Source organism: Melozone crissalis, unplaced genomic scaffold (genome assembly GCF_028551555.1).
Source record: "Melozone crissalis strain CALT ecotype California unplaced genomic scaffold, PUWL_Pcris_2 ptg000537l_1, whole genome shotgun sequence".
NCBI lineage: Eukaryota > Metazoa > Chordata > Aves > Passeriformes > Passerellidae > Melozone > Melozone crissalis.
Genome location: NW_026536235.1, coordinates 2335883 through 2355687, shown reverse-complemented (window position 1 = coordinate 2355687; position 19805 = coordinate 2335883). Strand labels below are relative to the sequence as shown.

Here is a 19805-nt window from a genome sequence, read left to right as displayed (position 1 = left end):
CGCCGTCGTGCCGCCGACCCCATGAGCTTCTCCCGCCGCACCGTCTATTCCAGCTCCGTCCGCTCCGGCGGCATCGGGACCCTCGGGACCGCCGGGATCGCCCCCGGCCGCCGCTTCGCGCCCCTGGGCAGCGCCGCGAGCGTGTACGCGGGGGCGGGGGGCGCGGGGTCCCGGATCTCCGTCAGCCGCACCCTGAGCAGCGCCGGGGGCGCCTTTGGGGCCGGCTATGGGGCCGGTTATGGGTCCGGCCTGGGGGGCAGCGTCCTCCTGGGGGGCTCCGGGGCCGTGGCCAACGAGAAGGAGGCGATGCAGGACCTCAACGACCGCCTGGCCACGTACCTGGAGCAGGTGCGGAGACTGGAGCGGGAGAACCGGCGCCTGGAGACCCAAATCCGAGAGTTTATGGCCAAAAAGGGACCCAGCGCCCACGACTGGAGCCCCCAGTGGGAGCTGATAGAGGAGCTACGGGACAAGGTGGGGGCGCGGGGGTGTTGGGGTTAAACATTAACTGGGGAGGGAAACAGCTGAACTTTGTTTCTGTGGGAGGGCATAGGGGGGCTTGGGGGAGGTCTGTAAGTCCCGCCGGTGGGGGGCTCGGGGGGGTTTTCTCCCCACAGGGGGAGCAAAGGGACGTGACCAAGGCCACCGCGGCGGGGCAGTGTCGAAGGAGCCCCCCCTCCATTCTTACCCCGATTTTGGGGTAAATTAAACCCCCCCGTCTCCCCAAAGCCCCTCCTGGAGCCTCCTCAAGGTGACCGGCACCCCCCCTCCCCCCCACACACCTGGGCGCCCCCGCCCCGCCCCCACGCTGGGCTATCGCAGCTTTTCCGGGGCGAGGCCCTGCTGGGAAGGGGGGCCGGGGAAGTCATCCTGCCACGGCGACGGTGACACGTGTCCCTGCGTCCCTGTGTGTGTCCCTGTGTTGGCGTGCCCATGTGTCCCACTCACCTGTCCCTCCCGTATCCATGTGTTCACCTGTGTCTCCGTGTCTGTGTGTGTCCACCCGTGTCCGTGTGTCCCCTCATGTCTGTGTGTCCCTCCACACGTCCCCCATCCGTGCACCCCCATGTCCACGTGTCTCCCCATGCCCCCCTCCATGAGTCCCCATTTCCCCGTGTCCCCTCGTGTCCATGCCCCCATGCCCAGGTGTCCACACGGACACGGGCATGTCCCCATATCCGTGCCCGTGTGCCCCCATGTCCGTGTGTCCCCTGTATCCACGGGTGTCCTCGTGTCCCCTCCCAGATCCTGGAGAGCACGGTGGAGAATGCACGCACCGTGCTGCAGATTGACAATGCTCGGCTGGCGGCCGACGACTTCCGCGTCAAGTGAGGGCGGGATACTGGGAATACTGGGAATACTGGGAGTAATGGGAATACTGGGAGTAATGGGAGTACTGGGAGTAAAGGGGGTGGGAACATGGCAGGGGTGACACAGGAACGAGGATGGAGTGGGAATGGGGATGGGAACGGGGGTGGGAATATGATGGAAAAGAGGGTGGAGATGAGGTGGAAATAGGGGTGGGAATGGGGATGGGGTGAAAATGGAGTTGGAAACAAGGTGGGAGTGGAGATGGGAATAGGGGTGGGATTGGGGAGGAATGGGGAGGAAGACGGAGGGGGCATGGGGGTGAGGATGGGGGTGGGAATGGGGATGAGGATGGGAATGGAGACGAGATGGGGATGAAGACAAGGACAAGGATGGTAACAGTGGGGATGGGAATGGGCATAAGGATGGTGAGGGAGATGGGATGGAGACCAGCATGGAAACAGGAGTGGGAATGGGTATAGGGTGGAAATGGATGGAGATGGGGATGAGGACTAGGGGGAGAAGAGGTGGCAATGGGAGTGAGGATGAGAATGAGATGGAGACTGAATGGGGATGGGTAAGAAGGAGGTGGGTACAGGGATTGGAATGGGGTGGAGATGGGACAGGGATGTGCACAAGGACAAGGGTGGAAATAGGAGTGGGAATGGAGACTGGATGTGGACAGGGACAGGGATGGGCTGAGGATGGAAATCAGGATGAGGACAAGGTCAAAGGTGGAAACAGGAGTGGGAATGGGGATGGGAAACTGGATGGGGACAGGGAAAAGAACAGGGATGGGGACGGCTGTAGGTGAGAGTTGGGATGGGACAGGAATGGAAACATGGATGGAGACAGGGATGGGACAGAACTGGAGATGAGCATGAGGAATAAGATGAGACAGGAATGAGATTGGGAACAGGGCATGAAAACAGGGATGAAGACAAGGAGAAGGATAAGGATGAGAATGGGGACAGGTACAAAGATAGGATGAGTGGAGGTGGCAGAGGAGATGAGACAGGGATAAGAACATGGATGGAGACTGATGGGATGAGGTCAGGTGGGGCTGGAGATGGAAATGAGATGAGGGTGAGGATGGAATTGAAAACGGAGATGAGGACGAGGATGGGAAGGGAAACTGAGAAGGAAATGAGGATGAGGATGAGGATGATGGGAATGGGATGGGGATGGGACAGGGATGGGGAAAGGGATGTGATGGGGATGGTAATGGGGATGAAGATGAGGATGATGGGATAGGGATGGGGAGAAGGATGTGTTGGGGATGAAAACAGGGCTGAGGATGATGGGATTGAACAAGGATGAGGAAAAGGCTGTGTTGGGCTGAGGATGGAAATGGGGCTGATGATGGCGGTGGGGAACAAGGATACATCAGGGACAGAAACAGGGCCAAGGACAAGGACAAAGTAACGAATGGGCACAAGGCTGGCCCGGCTCCGTGTCCCACCCCGGCCCTCCGTTCCCATGGCGTGCCCAGGTTCGAGGCAGAGCTGGCCATTCGCCTGTCGGTGGACAGCGACATCGCCGGGCTGCGCAAGGTCCTGGACGACACCAACATGACGCGGCTGCAGCTCGAGGGGGACATCGAGGCCCTGCGCGAGGAGCTGATCCTGCTGCGCAAGGACCACGACCAGGTGGGTCCAGAGGACTTGAGGGGCTCGGGAGGGGCTGTGGGGCCCCAGACTGACCCGTGCTGCCTCCAGGAAGTGCAGGACCTGCGGGCGCAGGCCTCGCAGTCGGCGCTGACGGTGGAGGTGGACGCTCCGCAGTCGCAGGATTTAGGGAAGGTTCTGGGAGAGCTGCGGGCTCAGTATGATGCCCTGGCCCAGAAAAATCTGGAGGACCTGGAGAAGCAGTGGGGGCAGCAGGTAAGGAACCCTAAAAAACCTCAAATCCCACCCAAAACCAGCCCCAAAACGATCCTGGGGGAGCAGTGGATCCAGGACAATGGACTTGGAGGACCTGGAGAAGCAGAGGGGGTGGGAGTTGGAGACCCCAAACCCCCACCAGTCCACATGCAAGGGTCCCCAATGATGCTCCATAGGGGTGTCCCCAATGGGGAGCCACCGGAGGGTCCCAAAAAAGGGGAAACCCCTTTTGGGGGGTGTCCCCAGGCTAGCATGGGAGGTCCCCAAAGAAGCCCCCAAAGCCAGGGGGAGGAGGGGTGGCAGATCCGGGGGGGGGCCTGGGTGGACACTCGTGACATTTTCAGGGGGAGTCCTGGGGCGAACTGCTCCAGGAGGTTCCTGGTCCAACCTTGGGGACACTTTTGGGATGGCCTCTGTCCAAGGTGCAAGTCTGGAGCCCCTCCTAGGGCACCCCCACAATGTGGGATTCCCATTAGGGTCCCATGCCTGAGTCTGGCTCTTCTTGGGATGGTCTCACTCCCCCACCTCCCCTCCAGGACTTGGGGTGCCCATGGTGGGGTGGGACCAAGGCTGCTGCCCCCCAGACCCCAAGGTTGTCCCCAGGCCCCCCCAGACCCCTCCTTTCCCTCCCAGATCACGGAGACCACCCTGGAGGTGACGCAGAGCACGAAGGACCTGGACGTGGCACGAGGCACTGTTGGGGCCCTGCGTCGCTCACTGCAAACCCTCGAGATCGACCTTGAGGCCCTGCGCAACCAGGTACCCCAAAATTCCCCAAACTCCCCCAGAAAACCCCCCCACCCCCTCCCATATCCCTCAATTCACAGCCTCACATTCCCAACTCCCCCTCCAAAAAAACCTAGCTCCCCTTAATCCATGGCTCCAGAGCCCCAAAACCCCTCCAACCCCCAACCCATAACTCCAGCCATTTTTGAGGTCTTGATCCCCACCCCGACCCCAAACCTTCCCAATCCCCCAGAACTTGGGGCTGGAGGTGGCACTGCCTGAGGCTGAGGCTCAGGGCAGGGTGAACCCCCACAAGACTCCCTAATCTTCCCCTGATCTCCCCAGAACACAGGTTTGGGGTCTGCATTGACCAAAGCTCAGGGTGATCCCCCAGGATTTGGGGTGAACCCCTGCAAAACCCCTACATTCCCCTGAATGCGGGTCTGGCTGAGCCCAAGGTGACAGATCCTCCAATCCCCCCATTTTAGGGGTTCTGGCTCTCCCAAAACCCCCTAATTCCCCCACGAACACCCCACAACACAGATTTAGAGGCTGCCATGATCGAGGCTGAGGCTCAGCTCAAAGTGAACCCCCCAAAACCGCGTTCACCCCCCAATCCCTGCAGAACATGGGTCTGGAGGCGGCGCTGGCCGAGGCCGAGGCGCGGGCCGGGGCTCACCTGGCGCAGGTGCAGCTCCAGGTGAGCGCGGCCGAGGCAGAGCTGCGGGACGTGCGGGCGCAGCTCCAGCGGCAGAACGAGCAGCACCGGGAGCTGCTCGGCCTCAAGGACCGCCTCGAGGCCGAGATCGCGACATATCGGCGGCTGCTGGAGGGCGGCGACGATTTCAGGTTAGTAGGAGGAGTCCAGGTCAGGGAAGGTTCAGGTGAGGGGGGGGAGTTCAGGGGGGTTCAGGTGAGAGGGAAGTTCAGGTATGGGAGGGTTCAGGGGGGGGAGTTTGGTGGAGAGGGAAGGAATCCAGGTATGGGGTGTTAGAAGTTCAGGTGAGGGGGGAATTTGGGGGTATAGTTCAGATATGGGTGGTTTGGGTGAGAAGGGGAAGGAAGGCAGGTACAGGGGTGAGAGTTCAAATCAGAGGGGAGTTCAGGTACAGGGGGAGAATGTGGAGCGGGCATTCAGGTACAGGGGCTCAGGTGAGGGGGGGAATTCAGGTTTTGAGGGAAGGTGAGCACAGAGAGCTCAGGTGAGGAAGTTTGGGGTGTGAGTTCAGATATAAGGGCTTGGGGGAAAAAATTCAGAGGGATGGAAATTGAGGTGAGGGGGAAATAGAGACAGAGGGGGGAGTCTATGGGCTGGGAAGGGGATGGGAAGGGATAATTCCAGGAACTGAGTGTCCAGGTGCCGTCCCTGGCATGGGGAGGGGACACCCAGAGCAGATGAGACCCCTGTGATGAGGTGTCCAGGTCTCACCAGTTACAAGATTTTGGGGACAGCCAGGGGACAGCAGTGACATCCAGGGGGATGATCCCAGGAGATCACATATCCCAGCTCTGTCCTTCAGGATGGCCTGGGGATGGGGACAATGGTGACATCAGAGGGGATGAATCCCAAGTGTCCCAGTGGCCGGGTCCCAGCAGTTACAAGATTTAGGGAACAGCCAGGGGACAGGGGTGACACCCAGAGGGGACAATTTCCAGGGTGTTGGGACACCCCAGCCCATCCCACTGGACATGCCATCTCCATCACCTGTTGGGTGACACTGAGGGGGGGACACGACCGGCGTGGGGAGGGGACCCCTGGGTGCCCCAAACCCCTAACCCCCCCCCTCCCCACAGCCTGAGGGATGCCCTGGACAAGGAGACCACGGCCACCACGGCAGGGACAGCACCCACCCAGCGCGTGGTCACCGAGACCAGGGAGGTGAAGATCCGCACGTACTGAGGGGGTCACGGGGGATCCCCGGCCCCCAAAACCCGGGGGGGACCCCGAGCTCCCCCCAGATCCAAATAAAGTGCTGATTCCCATGAATGGGAGATGGGATGTGTTGGTGTGTCCTTCCGGGGGGGGGAAACGGGGGTGGGGACATGGGGCTGAGACCGGGAGGAAACTGAGGCACGGGGTGTGGGGAGCTGTCAGGGGAGGGATGGATTCCTGTACCCCCTCCTCGTAACCATCCCGACAACGACCCCCGGTCGCCCTTGCCCCCCCGGGGCGCCCCTTTTGCCCCCCGCTCATGTCGGGGTCCCTGGGGGCATCGACCTCCCAGAACCAGCCGAGAGGACCCCAAAACGTCCCTGTCCCCGCCGGCCCCGGGATCAGCCCCGAGCTCCCGACGCCGTCCTGTTCTGAACAGCTCCCAGGGGGACACGGGGGGAGCGGGAGCGGGGCTCCCACTGCGGTACCGGAGGGTCCCAGTGCGGTGCTCAGGGGTCCCGGTGCGGTACCGGAGGGTCCCGGTGCGGTGCTCGGGGGTCCCGGTGCAGTACCCGAGGGCCCCGGTGCAGTGCTCGGGGGTCACAGGCATCCTCTTGCCCAGGAGTTCCGGCGTCGGGAGTTCCTCAGGCGCCGGTGCCCGTAGGTATCGGTGCCCGTAGGTACCGGTATCCCGGCGCAGATGTCTGGCAGTGTCAGTGCCCGGGGGTGGCGGTGTCCGGGAGTCCCCGGGGTGTCAGTAGATCGGAGGTGTTGGTGCCCAGAGGGTGACGTGCCCGGAGATGCCGGGATCGGGGGTCTCGGGGCGCTGCCACGGGTGTCGGTGTGCGGGGCATCGCGGTGCCGGGGGCTGTCGGTGGCGGTGGGAGCCTGTATGCGGGGCTCCTGCTGTCGGGGGTCCCTGTGACCGGGAATCCAGTGTCCCGGGCTCCGGGAAGTGACGGGATCGGCGCGTCTCGGTGTCCGGGCTGTCGGCGCTCGAGAGTTCCGAGCAGCCCGGGTGATGCCTGGGGCTTCGGGAGCTGTCGGTGTCGGCCGGTGCCCGGGGGTGTCAGTGCCGGGGGTCCCGGGGCTGTCAGTGCCGGGGGTTTCGGGGATGTCAGTGCCCGGGGTTCCGGGGCTGTCAGTGCCGGGGGTGTCAGTGCCGGGGGTCCCGGAGCTGTCAGTGCCGGGGGTCCCGGGGGTGTCAGTGCCGGGGATCCCGGGGGTGTCGGTCGGTGCCCGGGGCTGTCAGTGCCGGGGGTCCCGCGGGTCCCTCCCCTCCGGCCCCTCCCCTTCAGAACGAGCCGGCCTCAGGCCCCGCCCCCGGCCTTTGCCCCGCCCCCTGACAGGGCGCGACGCTCGTGGTCACGTGACGCCGCCATCCGGGTCCTTTGCCTTCTCTGCCTCGTCCCAACATGGCGGCCCCAGGTGAGCGCTGCGCCGCGGGCCCGGGCCCCGCCGGCCCGCGTGGAGCTCCGCGGGCACTGATGGCGGCACCGATGGCGGCCGCGGGGATGCTCCGAGCACCGCCGCTTCCGGAGATGGTGGTGGGGAGGAGGCGGTGGCGAGAAAAGCGGGGGAAGCGGCGGGAAAACCGAACCCCCCCCCCTTCCTCCTCCGCCGCGTCCCCTCAGGGCGGGCGCGCGCCCTTCCCCCCCCTCCCGCCGCTTCCCATTGGCGGGGGTGCGCGCGCGGCCTGTGATTGACGTGCGCGCGCCGGGCCCCCCAACACCCCCCCGTCTCCCATTGGCGGGGGCGCGCGCGCCCCGCCGGTGATTGACGTGCGTGCGCCCAGCCGGTGATTGACGTGCGCGCGCCGGGCGCGGCCCGGCGCGTGCGCGCGGAAGGGGGGGAGGGGGCGACGCGCCCACGTGGCCGCGAACGGGGGGGGGTCGGAGGGGCCCCGGTACCGGGAGTTTGGGGGGAGAGGTGGGATCAGGCTCCCCCCCCTCCATTTGCCCGCAGGGGCTTCGCCGGGACCCCCTTCCCGGGCCCGCCGTGCCCTTGAGGCTCCTTGGGGTCAGTTACGGGGGAGGCGGGGCAGGATGTGACCCCTCCCAGCCCCTCCAGGGGTCGGGCCCGGCGTGGAGGGGCACACCAGGCACCCCCCAGTTCCAACCCGGCTCTCGCCTCCATTCCCAATCTCGCAGCATCTCCCGGGATCCCCGGCTCTGCTTGGAGCGGGAGGTGGGTCCCGGTACCGGGGTGAGCACGGGGGGTTGGATGGTGCCCCCACCCCGCCTGGATCCATCCCTGCCCCGCCTTTCCCTGGGCCTCAGGTGCTGCCCGCATTCCCAGCACTGTCCCAGGCTGGGATTCCCATAGGAGTCCAGGAACGGCCCCACACTTCCCTGAAGTCCATAGTGGGGAGGGAATGATGGACTGGGAGAAGATGGAGCCATCCCAGGGGTCTCACACACCACCACCCTCTCCCAGTTCCCTTGGGGAAACACTGCTGGTGGTGGTGCTCTCCATGCTGGATTTCCATGGAATAACACATTTCCAGGCCATTCTATGAGCAATCCAACCTCCATCCTTTTTATCCTCGTTAAAGCCCTTTGGTTGATTCATTAATTATTATTATCTCTGGTCAGGGATATCTTACTAGAAGCTCTGGCCATCCAAAAATTCATGATCTCTCCTTTAAAAAAAAGAGGGGAATGTTTTTCCAAGCTTTTCTCTTTCATGTCCTTGAAACCCATCAGTTTTGCTTCCCCTGGGACTCCTATTGACCTCCCCAAAACCTGATGGGGGAACGAGGTGACTCCACCATTTTTCTGGGGCTCCAACCCCCCTGGCTCCACCCAGAGGGATTTTTCCTGGCAAATGCAGCAATTTTTGCCAGGAAAGGTCCCAGATCCAGCGGCAGAGCCACATGAGGGCAGCAGTTCCTCCCAGAGGGAGGGAATTGTGAATCCAAAGCCACCTTCCAGGAAATGCCCCGGTTTTCCAGGAGGGTCACAGCTTGTGCCTGGGTGTGTCCCCACAGGGGGTGGGTTGGGGACAATGTTTCCAGTGGGAATAACAAATAAAGGGGGCTGAGGGGTGGCTCCTGGCCCCTCACATGTCCCCTCCCAGTGGCTCCTGTCCAATTCTGGTGTCTCATGTCCAGCTCATCCCATGTTCCATCTTGTGTTCTATCCTGTCACTTCTGTCCCCTCTTGGCTCCTCCTGTGCTGCCTCTTGTCCCATCCCAGTTCCTCATATCCCATCCTGGTGCCCCACATCCGTTCCTGGTTCCTTCTGTCCCGTCCTGGTGGCTCCTGTCCCACCCTGATGCCCTCATGGCACATCCCAGCACCTCATGTCTCTCAGTGCCATATTCCATGCAAGTGCCTGTGTCCCATCCTGTGTCCCCTCCCAGTGCCTTCTGTCCCATCTCAGTACCTCATGTCCCATGTATGTCCCATCCTGGTGCCTCATGTCCCATCCCACTGGCTGCTGTCACATCTTGGTGGCTTCTGTCCTCTCTCAACTCCTTGTGTCCTATCCTGACTCCTCCTGTCCCATCCCAGTGGCTGCTGTCCCTTCCTGGTGCTCTGTGTTCCATCCTAGCACTTCCTATCTCATCCTGGTGCCTTGTGTCCCATTTCATGTCCCCTCCTGGCACCTCATGTCCCATCCCAGTGGCTCCTGTCCCATCCCAGCTCCTCCCATTCCATCCCAATGTCCCGTGTCCCATCCTGTCACCTTGTGCTCCATCCCAAGGCGTTGTGTCCCACCCTGGTATCTTCTGTCCCATCCCATTGTCCTATATCCTAGTGCCTCGTGTTCCATGTCAGCTCCTCGTGTCCCATCCCAGTGTCCCATGTCCCATTCTGGTGTCCCCAGTCCCATCCCAGTGTCTCGTGTCCTACATCCTGGCACCTCACATTCCATGTCAGCTCCTCATGTCCCATATCCCATCTCTGTGCCCCATGTCCCACCCTGCTGTCCCCAGTCCCATTTTCCAGTGTCCTGTGTCCCACCCCAGTGTTCCCAGTCCCCTCTGCCCCCTCTGTTCCTGTCCCTGCTCTCATTCCACCTATTCCCACTCCCCTTCCCTCCCATTCCCACTCTTTTTCTGATCCATTCCTGCTCTCATTCCCTCCTGTCCCAGCTCCCATTCCCACCATTCCCACTCTGATTCCATTCTCATTCCCTCTCTGTCCTGCCCATCCCCACTCTCATTCCCACCCTTTCCATTCTCATTCCCTCTGTCATTCCCACCCTTTCCCTGTTCAGTTCCCCCCTTCCCCACTCGGGTTCCCGCTCTGATCCGTGTCTCCGCTCGCTCCCGCAGCGGCAGCGAAGAAGAAGCCAAAGAAGGGGAAGACGCTGACGCTGACGGATTTCCTGGCCGAGGATGGGGGGGGCGGGGGGGGCCCCACCTACATCCCCAAACCTGTGAGCTGGGCCGACGAGACCGACGACCTGGAAGGTGAGCGTGGCATTCCTGCAGCCAGGATGGCATTCCCAGCTCTGGGGTTGGCATTCCCAGCCCCCAGTGCCATCCCAGCTCTGGGGTTGGCATTCCCAGCCCCCAGTGCCATCCCAGCTCTGGGGTTGGAAGGTGAGCGTGGCATTCCTGCAGCCAGGATGGCATTCCCAGCTCTGGGGTTGGCATTCCCAGCCCCCAGTGCCATCCCAGCTCTGGGGTTGACATTCCCAGCCCCCAGTGCCATCCCAGCTCTGGGGTTGGCGTTCCCAGCCCCTGGTGCCAGGATGGCATTCCTGCAGCCAGGATGGCATTCCCAGCTCTGGGGTTGGCATTCCCAGCCCCCAGTGCCATCCCAGCTCTGGGGTTGGCATTCCCAGCCCCCAGTGCCATCCCAGCTCTGGGGTTGACATTCCCAGCCCCCAGTGCCATCCCAGCTCTGGGGTTGGCATTCCCAGCCCCTGGTGCCAGGATGGCATTCCTGCAGCCAGGATGGCATTCCCAGCTCTGGGGTTGGCATTCCCAGCCCCCAGTGCCAGGTTGGCATTCCCAGCCCCCAGTGCCATCCCAGCTCTGGGGTTGGCATTCCCAGCCCCTGGTGCCAGGATGGCATTCCTGCAGCCAGGATGGCATTCCCAGCTCTGGCGTTGGCATTCCCAGCCCCCAGAGCAGCATCCCCAGAGCCAGGATGAGAATGGTATTCCTGGAGCCAGGTTGACATTCCCAGCCCCCAGAGCAGCATTTCTGGAGCCAGGATAGCATTTTTAGTCCCCAGAGTGGCATTTTCAGCTCTGGGATTGGCATTCCCAGTCCTAGAAGCAGTATTCCCAGAGCTGGACCAGCATTCTCAATCCCTGGACACCATTCTGAGCTCTGAGGTTGGCATTCCCAGCTTCCAGACTGTCATTCCCAGCTCCTGGAACATAATTCCTGCCTTCCAGATTGGAAGGCTCCAGGGTTGGCATTCCTAGCTGCCAGTGGCATCCATAACTGGAAAAATCCGCTGGCTGTTCGGTTTTTGGGGAACAATGAAGCTGGGAGAGCCATGCAAGTTTTCCTTAGGGATGAGACTCAGTGTCCAGCCAAGTGGGGAAGCAGCAGTGGGATATTGAGGTTTTGGGGACCGGATTCACCAGAGCTTCCCACTGAGCCAGGCTGGAGTCTAAGCTGGAATGAATCCTGGAAAGCCACTCATGGGATTGCCTGTCCCTGCCTTGGGTGCTCTGGATGGCTTCAGGGCACCTTTTCCGTGGATTTACCAGTGCTGCCAGCAGTTGCCTCCGGGTGCCTCTGTATGACTCCGGTTTCTTCCCACTGCCTGCAGTTGCTTCCAGCTGCCTCTGTCTGGGTGGGCTGTGGGATGATTGCTGCCTCCAGCTGACCTGGCCAGCTCAGGATGGCCCCAGGTGGCCCCAGTCAGCTGCAGCTGGCTCTGGCCGTGTGGCTGTGCCCACATCCCGCCTTTCCCCGCAGTCTCCACCACGTGGCACAGCAATGATGACGACGTTTACCGGGCGCCTCCGATCGACCGCTCCATCCTTCCCACGGCCCCGCGCGCTGCCCGCGAGCCCAACATCGACAGAAGCCGCCTCCCCAAATCCCCTCCGTACACGGCATTCCTGGGAAACCTGCCCTACGATGTCACCGAAGAGTCCATTAAGGATTTCTTTCGAGGACTTAATGTGAGTGACGTTCCAGAGGGCAGAAATGCTGCTCTCTGTCTACCAGGCACCCGTATTCCATTGCCATGGGGTGTGGGTGTCTGTTGGTTGATCCTGAGAGAATCCCTTGTTTCCCCAGCCATGGATCAGCCATTCCCGCTCTTCCAGTGGGATTGAGGAACCTCCAGCGGGGGGATTTCCCTGTGGAATTGGGTGGAGGTTAGACTGGAGGGTGGGGCTGGGTAGGGCAGCTGGTTTCCTCCCAGGTGGAAAGAAAACAGCACCAGGAAGCTCATGGATCACACAGAGGTGTTGAAAACCACAAATTGGGAGAAACCATGTTTATTCCCATTTGAACCTACCCTGCTTTTCCCTCTCCAGCTCCACATCTGACCTTGGCCTTCCTTATTCCTTTTCTCTATTTCTTGGCATTTGTCATTCTTTAAATATAATTCCATGGACGTGTTGTGGATTCTCCTTTGGTCTGAGCAAGATCTTGGCTTTGCAAGAGGTTTCCCATCAGGAAATCCATCCCAGGAAAATCTAAGGGATGCTTTGGGGACCGCATGACCCCCTAAGATGTCATTTAGGAATGTGGCTCCTGACATTTCCCAGGGCTCCGATCAGGAATGAGCAAGGAGCTCCCACACTTTGGGAGCCAGAATCTAGGGAAAGGAGGTTGTGGGCTACCCAGTGTCCATGTGGAACTCTGGGATGAGCTTTGAGATGGCTCCTGCTTCCCTGAGCCCACGTAGGAGCCTGCAGAGCCTACCTGGCCCTTCCCATTGTTCCCAGTTCAGCTGCCAGAGCTGGGATTCTCTTCCCAGTCCCTCAATCCAAAAATGTTGGAAAGTTCTGCAGTGTTTAGGGTGGGACCCCCGTCTTCCTGCTCATGCATGAGGAACCCCCTCAATCCCTCGATATCCATGAGTTGCTCCATCCCAGATCCTGCCACCCTTCCACATTCCCCTTTGGAAGCCAAGATCCTGAGGTGAGCTTCCCTGCCTTCCCTCCCTTGGCAGATCAGCGCCGTGCGGCTCCCACGGGAACCCACCAATCCCGAGAGGTTGAAAGGTTTCGGGTACGCGGAGTTCGAGGATATTGATTCCCTGTTCCAGGCCCTGAGCCTCAATGAAGAGGTGAGTCCAATCCCGGCTTCCAAGAGCACGTCCTAGGGCCTAAAGGGGCTCCAAGGACCTGGAGAAGGGTTTGGACACAGGCCTGGAGTGGTGGGAAAAGGGCAAATGGCTTCCAGCTGGAAGAGGGGAGGGTCAGGTGGGATATGGGGAGGGAATTCCCAGCCCAGCACTCACTTCCCACTGTTGTTCCCAGTCTTTAGGAAACAGAAGGATACGAGTGGACGTGGCAGATCAAGCTCAGGATAAAGGTGAGCGTCCAGCTGAGGACATGAATCAGGCAGGGTAGGGATTCAGGGAGAGTGGCCAAGGGCCCAGCCCTGACCCTGCCCTGTTTCCTTCCTTTCCTTTTAATCTTGATTCCCTTTCCCACTCCTTTTGCCTCTCCTTGTCCCTGTCCGTGTCCCTGGCTCCTGGCAGACCGGGATGATCGCTGCTTCGGCAGAGACCGGGATCGCTTCCGGGACTCAGAGCGGTTCGAGAGCGACTGGCGCGCGCGTCCGGCTGCTCCCGACGCCTTCGATGACTACCCCCCGCGCCGGGGCGACGATGGATTCGGGGACAGTGAGTGAAGAGAACGGGCCCAGCATTCCAGGCGCTCCCTCCTTCCCCTGTGTCCCAAGATCTAGGGGCACCTGACACTGCTCAGCCTGAGATTAGGAACCACCTGAGCTCATTCCCACCCCGAGTTTGTTCATTCCCATCTGGTCCTCATTCATTCCCAGAACTCAGTCCCACCCTGAGCTTGTTCATTCCCCATTTGGAGCTCATTTGTTCTCAGCTCTCATTCCAACTCCAAGCTCATTCATTCTCAAAACTCTTCATTCCCACCTGAGCTCATTCCCAGTTTGTAAGGATGAATGGGGCCTCCTCCTTTCCCACATGGAGCAGTACTGGGATTTTCCTCCTTCCTCGTGGAATCTGTGCCTATCCCAGTAAAACCCCATCCTGCTTCCAGGATATCGTGATCGCTACGATGACCGGTATCGGGACGGGCCACGGCGGGACATGGATCGTGGGTTTGGGAGCCGGGATCGCTACGACGACCGCAGCAGGGATTACGACCGAGGTGGGAATTCCCAAGGGTTTTCACGGGCAGAGAGAGTAGGAGCAAGACCCCCACCATGGCCAGCGAGTAACTGGGAATCCCCCAAATTCCCAAACTGTAGTCACTGAGAATCTGGGTTGCATTATCCCTGGTGACTCAGATGATCTGTCTCCTTCCCCAGGCTACGATTCCCGAATAGGCAGCGGCCGGAGAGCCTTTGGGAGCGGGTACCGCCGGGACGATGACTACCGTGGCTATGAGGATCGTTATGACCGGCGGGATGACCGGATGGATCGGTGGAATTCCCGGGATGATTACGGCCGGGATGACTTCCGCCGTGAGGACAGAGGTGGGGTGGGACTAGAGCTGTTCCTTTGGGAAGGGTTGGATATGATGGGAATGATCCCGTGGGAAAGGTGGGAGCAATAGGGAATGGTCCCTTGGGAATGGTGAGATACGATGGGAATGATCCCTTGGGAAGGATGGGATGGGGGGAGAAGGGTCTCTTGAGAAAGGCAGGATGGTACAGGAATGATCCCCATGGAAAGGTGGGAAGGACACGGAATGGTCCCTCAAGAAAGGTGGGTTAGGATGGAAATGCTCCCATGAAAAAGTGACAGAGTGGGAACGGTCCCTTGGGAAGGGTGGGCTGGGGAAGGGGATGATTCCTTGGGAATGGCAGGATGGGACAGGGATTGTGCTGTCAGTCCCAGCACTGTTGGAGGTGGGATCAATGCCCACCATGATCTCCTGGCTCGTTCCCAGGTCCCACCCAGAGACCGAAGCTCAACCTGAAGCCCCGGAGTGCTCCCAAGGAAGAGGAAACTTCAGCAGCTCCCGCTGCCCAGTCCAGCCGGGCTGCTTCCATCTTCGGGGGGGCCAAGCCTGTGGATACAGCGGCTCGGGAGCGGGAGGTGGAGGAGCGGCTCCAGAAGGAGCAGGAAAAACTCCAGCGGCAGCTGGAGGACGATAAGAGGATTGACAGACGGCCCCGGGAAAGGTGGGAACGGTGCCTTGGGAAAGAGGGAATGGGATGGGGATGGTCACTTGGGAAAGGTGCGAAGGGCTGGGAGTTGTCTTTTGGGAAACATGGGATGGGTAAGGAATGATTGCTTGGTAGTGATGGGATGGGCAAAGAATGATCCCACCCAAAAGGTGAGGGGATATGGAATGGTTTCTTGGGAAAGGGGGGAATGGGCGGGGAATGATCCCTCAGGAAATTTGGGGCTGATCCCCACAGAGAGATGGGCGGGACAGGGAATGGTCCCCATGGAAAAGCGGGATGGGTGGCAATGATCCTTGGAAGTGGTTCGGGTCGGATGATGTTCATCCTATGGGAAAGGTGGGGTGGGGCAGCCCTTCCCCAGTCCCCTGATCCTATTTCCACCCTGTCCCAGGCATCCAAGCTGGCGAAGCGAGGAGAACCAGGAGCGATCCCGGACAGGCAGCGAATCCTCCCAGAGCGGCCCCGCGGGACCCCCGGGAACGTCCACGGGCTCCGGCCCCACCGGCCGGAGTGAGTCGGGGTCCGGGGCGGCCGCGGCGCCCAGCCCGGGGCTGCCAGCAGCTGCCACACGGCTTTGTGTCCCCCCAGCCACACGGAGGAGGGAGAGCGAGAAATCCCTGGAAAATGAGCCCCTAGGAAAAGAGGAGGAGCCGCCCTCACCGCCCCCCAAGTCCCGGGAGGAGAAGCCGAAGGTGATGCCAGCGCCGCCTCCCAAGGAAAACGCCTGGATGAAGCGGAGCAGCCAGAACCCCCCCGGCAATTCCCAGAGCTCTGACTCGGAGCAAGCCTCCCCAACCAGGTGAGTGTCCCAGGAAGGAGTGGCCTGGGGGGTGCTTTTCCAGCCCAAAGCATTCCATGGCTCCCTGCTTTTCCCTAGTGGAGGACCCCAAGGGCTGGGAGTAGGGGACCCTGACATTCCCAGGGATGATCCTGTAGTGCATCTCAACAGTTCTGCTGCCTATCCCAACCTTTCTAGGGCCCATCCCAACATCCCTGTATCACAGAGGTGTTCCTGTGCACCATCCCAGTGTTCCTGTGGCCCATTCCATGGAGTCACTGGCACATCCCAACATTCCAGTGGCCCGGGGATGCTCCTGCCACACATCCCAATATTACCGTGCCCCATCCCCATGTTCTATGGCACATCCCAACACCCCTGCAGCCCATGGAGGCTCTTCTGCTCATCCCAACCTTCCTGGGCTCCATCCCAGCATTCTTGTGCCCAATCGCAACTTTCTGTAGCTCGGGGATGTTCCTGTGCTCTATTCCCAGGCCCTATCCCAACATTCCCATGCCCCATTCCCCCATGTCCCTGGAATGGGGCCATTCCAGGGACCCCCCCTGATGCCTCTCCCCCCTTTTCTGTCTCCCCAGTGGGGGCCCCTCTGGCCCCACCCCCCCTGGAGATGATGGGGGCCCCCCCAGGACCCCCCAGAGGAGAGGTGAGAATGGGAGGAGGGGATTGGGAAGGCTCAGGGTTGGTTTTGGGGATTTGGGGAAGTCTTGGGAGCACTTGAGGAGCTCAGAAGGTGTTTAGGGGAGGTTTGGGGGATTTTAGGGGAGCTTGGGGGGAGGTTGGTATCAGGGGATCTGGGAGGGTTGAGGCATTTTGTGGGGGGTTTTAAAGGGGGTTGGGGGGGATTCCAGGGATGTTGAGGCCTTGCTGGGGGGCTCAGGGGTTTCTGGGGGCTGTGACCCCCCCATCCTTTCCCAGCAGAGGAGCTGAAGCCTGAAGGGGGTCGGGAGAGCAGCTCCAAGGGCCGGAGCTGCAGCCGTGGCCCTGCAGGAATGGGGGACCCTGAGAGGTGAGACCCCCCCAAAAACCCCCTCAGGAACCGGGAACCCCCCCCCGGGTACACAGAATTTTCCAGAAATTGACCTCTGACCTCTGCTCCTTAGGAGGGACCCCCGGAAGGAGCACGAGCCAAAGAAACTGGAGGAGAACCCCCCCTCTGTAAGGATCCAGGGGGACCCCCCTCAAATCCCGGGTTTGGGGGGTTTGGGGAATTTCACCATAACTGATGCCCCATGCCTCCAGTTAGCAGCAGGGGCTGGGACCCCTCTTTGGGGTGAGGGGACCCCCAGGGGACTTTGACCTCTCAAATCTCATTTTTTGGGATATTTTGGGAATTTTCTGCTTTACTGTCCCCCTCCCTCTGCCCACCCCCACAGCTCAGCCTTGGGCAGTGTGAAACCCCTTTTGGGGTGCATGACTCCCTGGGGGTCTTCACCCCATGCAAATCTGGATTTTTTTGGGGGGCTTGGGGAATTTTTTTTCAACAATGGCCCCCTGGCCCTCCCAGCTCAACCTCCCCAGCAGTTTTGGATTTCTATGGTCCCTTTTGGGAGGCTGTGACCCTCTGGTTTTGGGATGTGAGCCCCTGGGGAGTTTTATCCCTCTCACATCCCATTTTTGGGAATTTTTCCTGGTTTTTCCTGCAGTTCAGCCATGCCAGCAAATATGCCGCGCTCTCCATGGATGGGGAGGATGAAGGTGATGATGAAGAAGGAGCTGAGTAAAAGCTTCCTCCCCCTCCTCCTCCTCCTCAGCTGCCACGGGAACCTCCGGAGATTCCCAAAAATCCCAACCTTGATCCAGGCGAGACTGAAATAAAGCCTAAAACTCATCAATTCCCTCAGCTACAGCTTCTTAAATCCCAAAAAAAAAACCCCACCATGAACGAATGGGAATCACCCCAAAATCAGCACAGGGGGCGGGAGGAGTAATTCCAAGAGTTTCCTTGAAAGAAAAGCCCCCCTCTCTGTGTTTTTCATGGAATAAGGGGTGAGGAAGAGCTGGCCTTCCTCCCACCCCCTCCTCACTGGAGCCCCTCCAAAACAGGGATTGGGAGGCATCCAATCCCCCCTCCTGATCCCCCTCTGCCCCCCATTTTCCTCACCTCTGGAATGTTGATTTCCCCCTGGACACCTTCATCATCCTCCTGCTCACAGGTGTCCCCCCAGTTCCCCCACCCAATTTTTGGGATGCAAACCCTGCCCTTTACACAGGAAAACCTGGATTTCCACCCCAGAACCTCAAGATACTCTGAGATTTTGAGATTTGGGGTGGGCTGTAAAAATGTGTAAAAAGAACCTTCCCAGAGGTTTTGGGAGGTCCTGGGGGAGTTTTGGGGTTCTCCCCCAGGCTGGGGGCTGTTTGTTTTCTCCAATAAAATGAGCTGAAAAAGAACAGAAAGGCCCCAAATCCTTCTGCCCTTCTCCTCCCCGCCTTGGAGGGGAGCGGGGCAGTTCCCAAAGCCCCCCAGGGGGAATTTCCTGTCCTCACGTTGGTGTTCCTTTCTCTGGGCTTCCTTTTTGCTTCTTGCATCCTTCTGTCCCCTCATTCCGTCTTTCCTCCTCCTTCCTCATTCTTCTTCATTCCTTCCTTCTTCCTGCCTTTTCTCCTCCTCCATCCTCCTCCTTCCTTCCATCCTCTCCAGTTCTTCCCCCCTTTCCTCTTCCACTTCCTTATTTATTCCTCCTCTCCATCATTCCATCTCCTGCTTCCCCTTCAACTTCCACCTCATTTTCTTCCTCCTCCTTCCTTCTTTTTCCTTCTTCCTCCTTCCCTCTGTCCCTCCTCCCATTCTTCTTCCTCCTTCGCTTTTCTCCACCTTCTATCCTTCTATCTTCTTCCTCCTCATCCCTAATTCTTCATCCTCTTCCTCTCCTTTTTCATTTTTCCTCCTTCACCTTCATCCTGATCCTTCCTTCTTTGCGTCCTTCCATTCCTCCTCCGCCCCCGTTAATTAACGGTGATTAATTGGGGACGCGGGCACAGCACCGAGCCCCGGGATGCCGCCCCCCCCCCCCCCCGGCCCTTCCTCTTTCCCGGCTTCCCAATCCCAACCGCTGGAATGCTGGAACCGCCTCCCCCACCGCTGGAATGCGGGCCCCCCCCCCCCCGGCGGCTCCAGCCCCACAAAGGGGGGTCTGTCCTGGCCGGGATGGGGGCGGGGGTAGGACCCCAAGGGCCGGGAGAAGGGGACCCCAACCGGCCCCTCAATCCCCTCTGCGCCTCGAAAACCTCAAACCCAAATCCTCTTCTTGCACCCCCAAAAGCCCCTCCCCAATTCCCCTCCTGAACCCCAATCCCCTCCCTGCACCCCAACGGCCCCTGCACAATAACCCGCTCTCAAAACCGGCCCTGCACCCCAAAACCCTCTTTGCACCCTAAATCCTCTCCTCCTTCAATAACCCCCACCCCAACGCTCCCCAAAACCCCTGAACACCAATTCCTCCCCTTGAAAGGAGCTCCCCCGCCAGGGGCCTCGCACGGGAGGGGTTTGGGGTCCCTGCACCCCCTGGGGAGCCCAGCCCGAGACGCTGGGGTCTCTTGAGGCCCCCGAACCAACATCCCCCGGCCCGAGTTTGGGGGTCGCATGGGGCTGAGGATCCCCTTTCCCACCTAATCTGGGGGTTCCGTGGGGGGGGTCTCAGCCTCCCCCTTCTCCTTGACTTTGGGGATCCCCATGGGGTGGGTCCAGCCCCCCCTTTCCCCCCGAGTTTGGGGGTCCCCGGGGCCCGCGGGAGCGGGTTAGCGGGGGGGCGGTGGGAGGAGGAGGAGGAGGATGAAGAGGAGGGGGCGGGGGCAGCGCCAGGAAGGTGCCGGGGGGCTCGGGAGGAAATTTGGGGGACCCTGGAAGTGAGAAAGGGGGAAACTGAGGCACCGTCAGCAGAGGGAGGTGTCACCCCGCGTGTCCCCCCTGTGTCCCTCCTCTTGTGTCCCCTGTGATCCTCCCGGTGT

At 60.5% G+C, this 19805-nt stretch overlaps 2 protein-coding genes across 3 annotated transcripts; both read left to right on the top strand.

Moving 5' to 3' along the window:
* The first annotated feature begins 21 nt into the window (after positions 1-21).
* KRT18 (keratin 18) lies at positions 22-5817 on the top strand. The gene is made up of 7 exons (XM_054295153.1): positions 22-474; positions 1246-1328; positions 2801-2957; positions 3027-3191; positions 3825-3950; positions 4543-4766; positions 5712-5817. Exons 1-7 carry the CDS (start codon positions 22-24, stop codon positions 5815-5817), a joined length of 1314 nt encoding a protein of 437 aa, XP_054151128.1.
* A 1348-nt stretch (positions 5818-7165) lies between these two features.
* On the top strand, positions 7166-17689 carry EIF4B (eukaryotic translation initiation factor 4B). 2 transcript variants are annotated; one of them, XM_054295207.1, is made up of 15 exons: positions 7166-7218; positions 10073-10210; positions 11681-11889; positions 12891-13007; positions 13201-13255; positions 13425-13568; positions 13963-14073; positions 14234-14401; positions 14818-15052; positions 15450-15568; positions 15647-15857; positions 16433-16500; positions 16776-16863; positions 16958-17012; positions 17501-17689. In XM_054295207.1, exons 1-15 carry the CDS (start codon positions 7206-7208, stop codon positions 17576-17578), a joined length of 1809 nt encoding a protein of 602 aa, XP_054151182.1. In that variant the 5' UTR covers positions 7166-7205; the 3' UTR covers positions 17579-17689. The 2 variants fall into 2 exon arrangements, with proteins under 2 accessions (XP_054151182.1, XP_054151181.1); XM_054295206.1 differs by having other exon boundaries at positions 16773-16863.
* The last annotated feature ends 2116 nt before the right edge of the window (positions 17690-19805 follow it).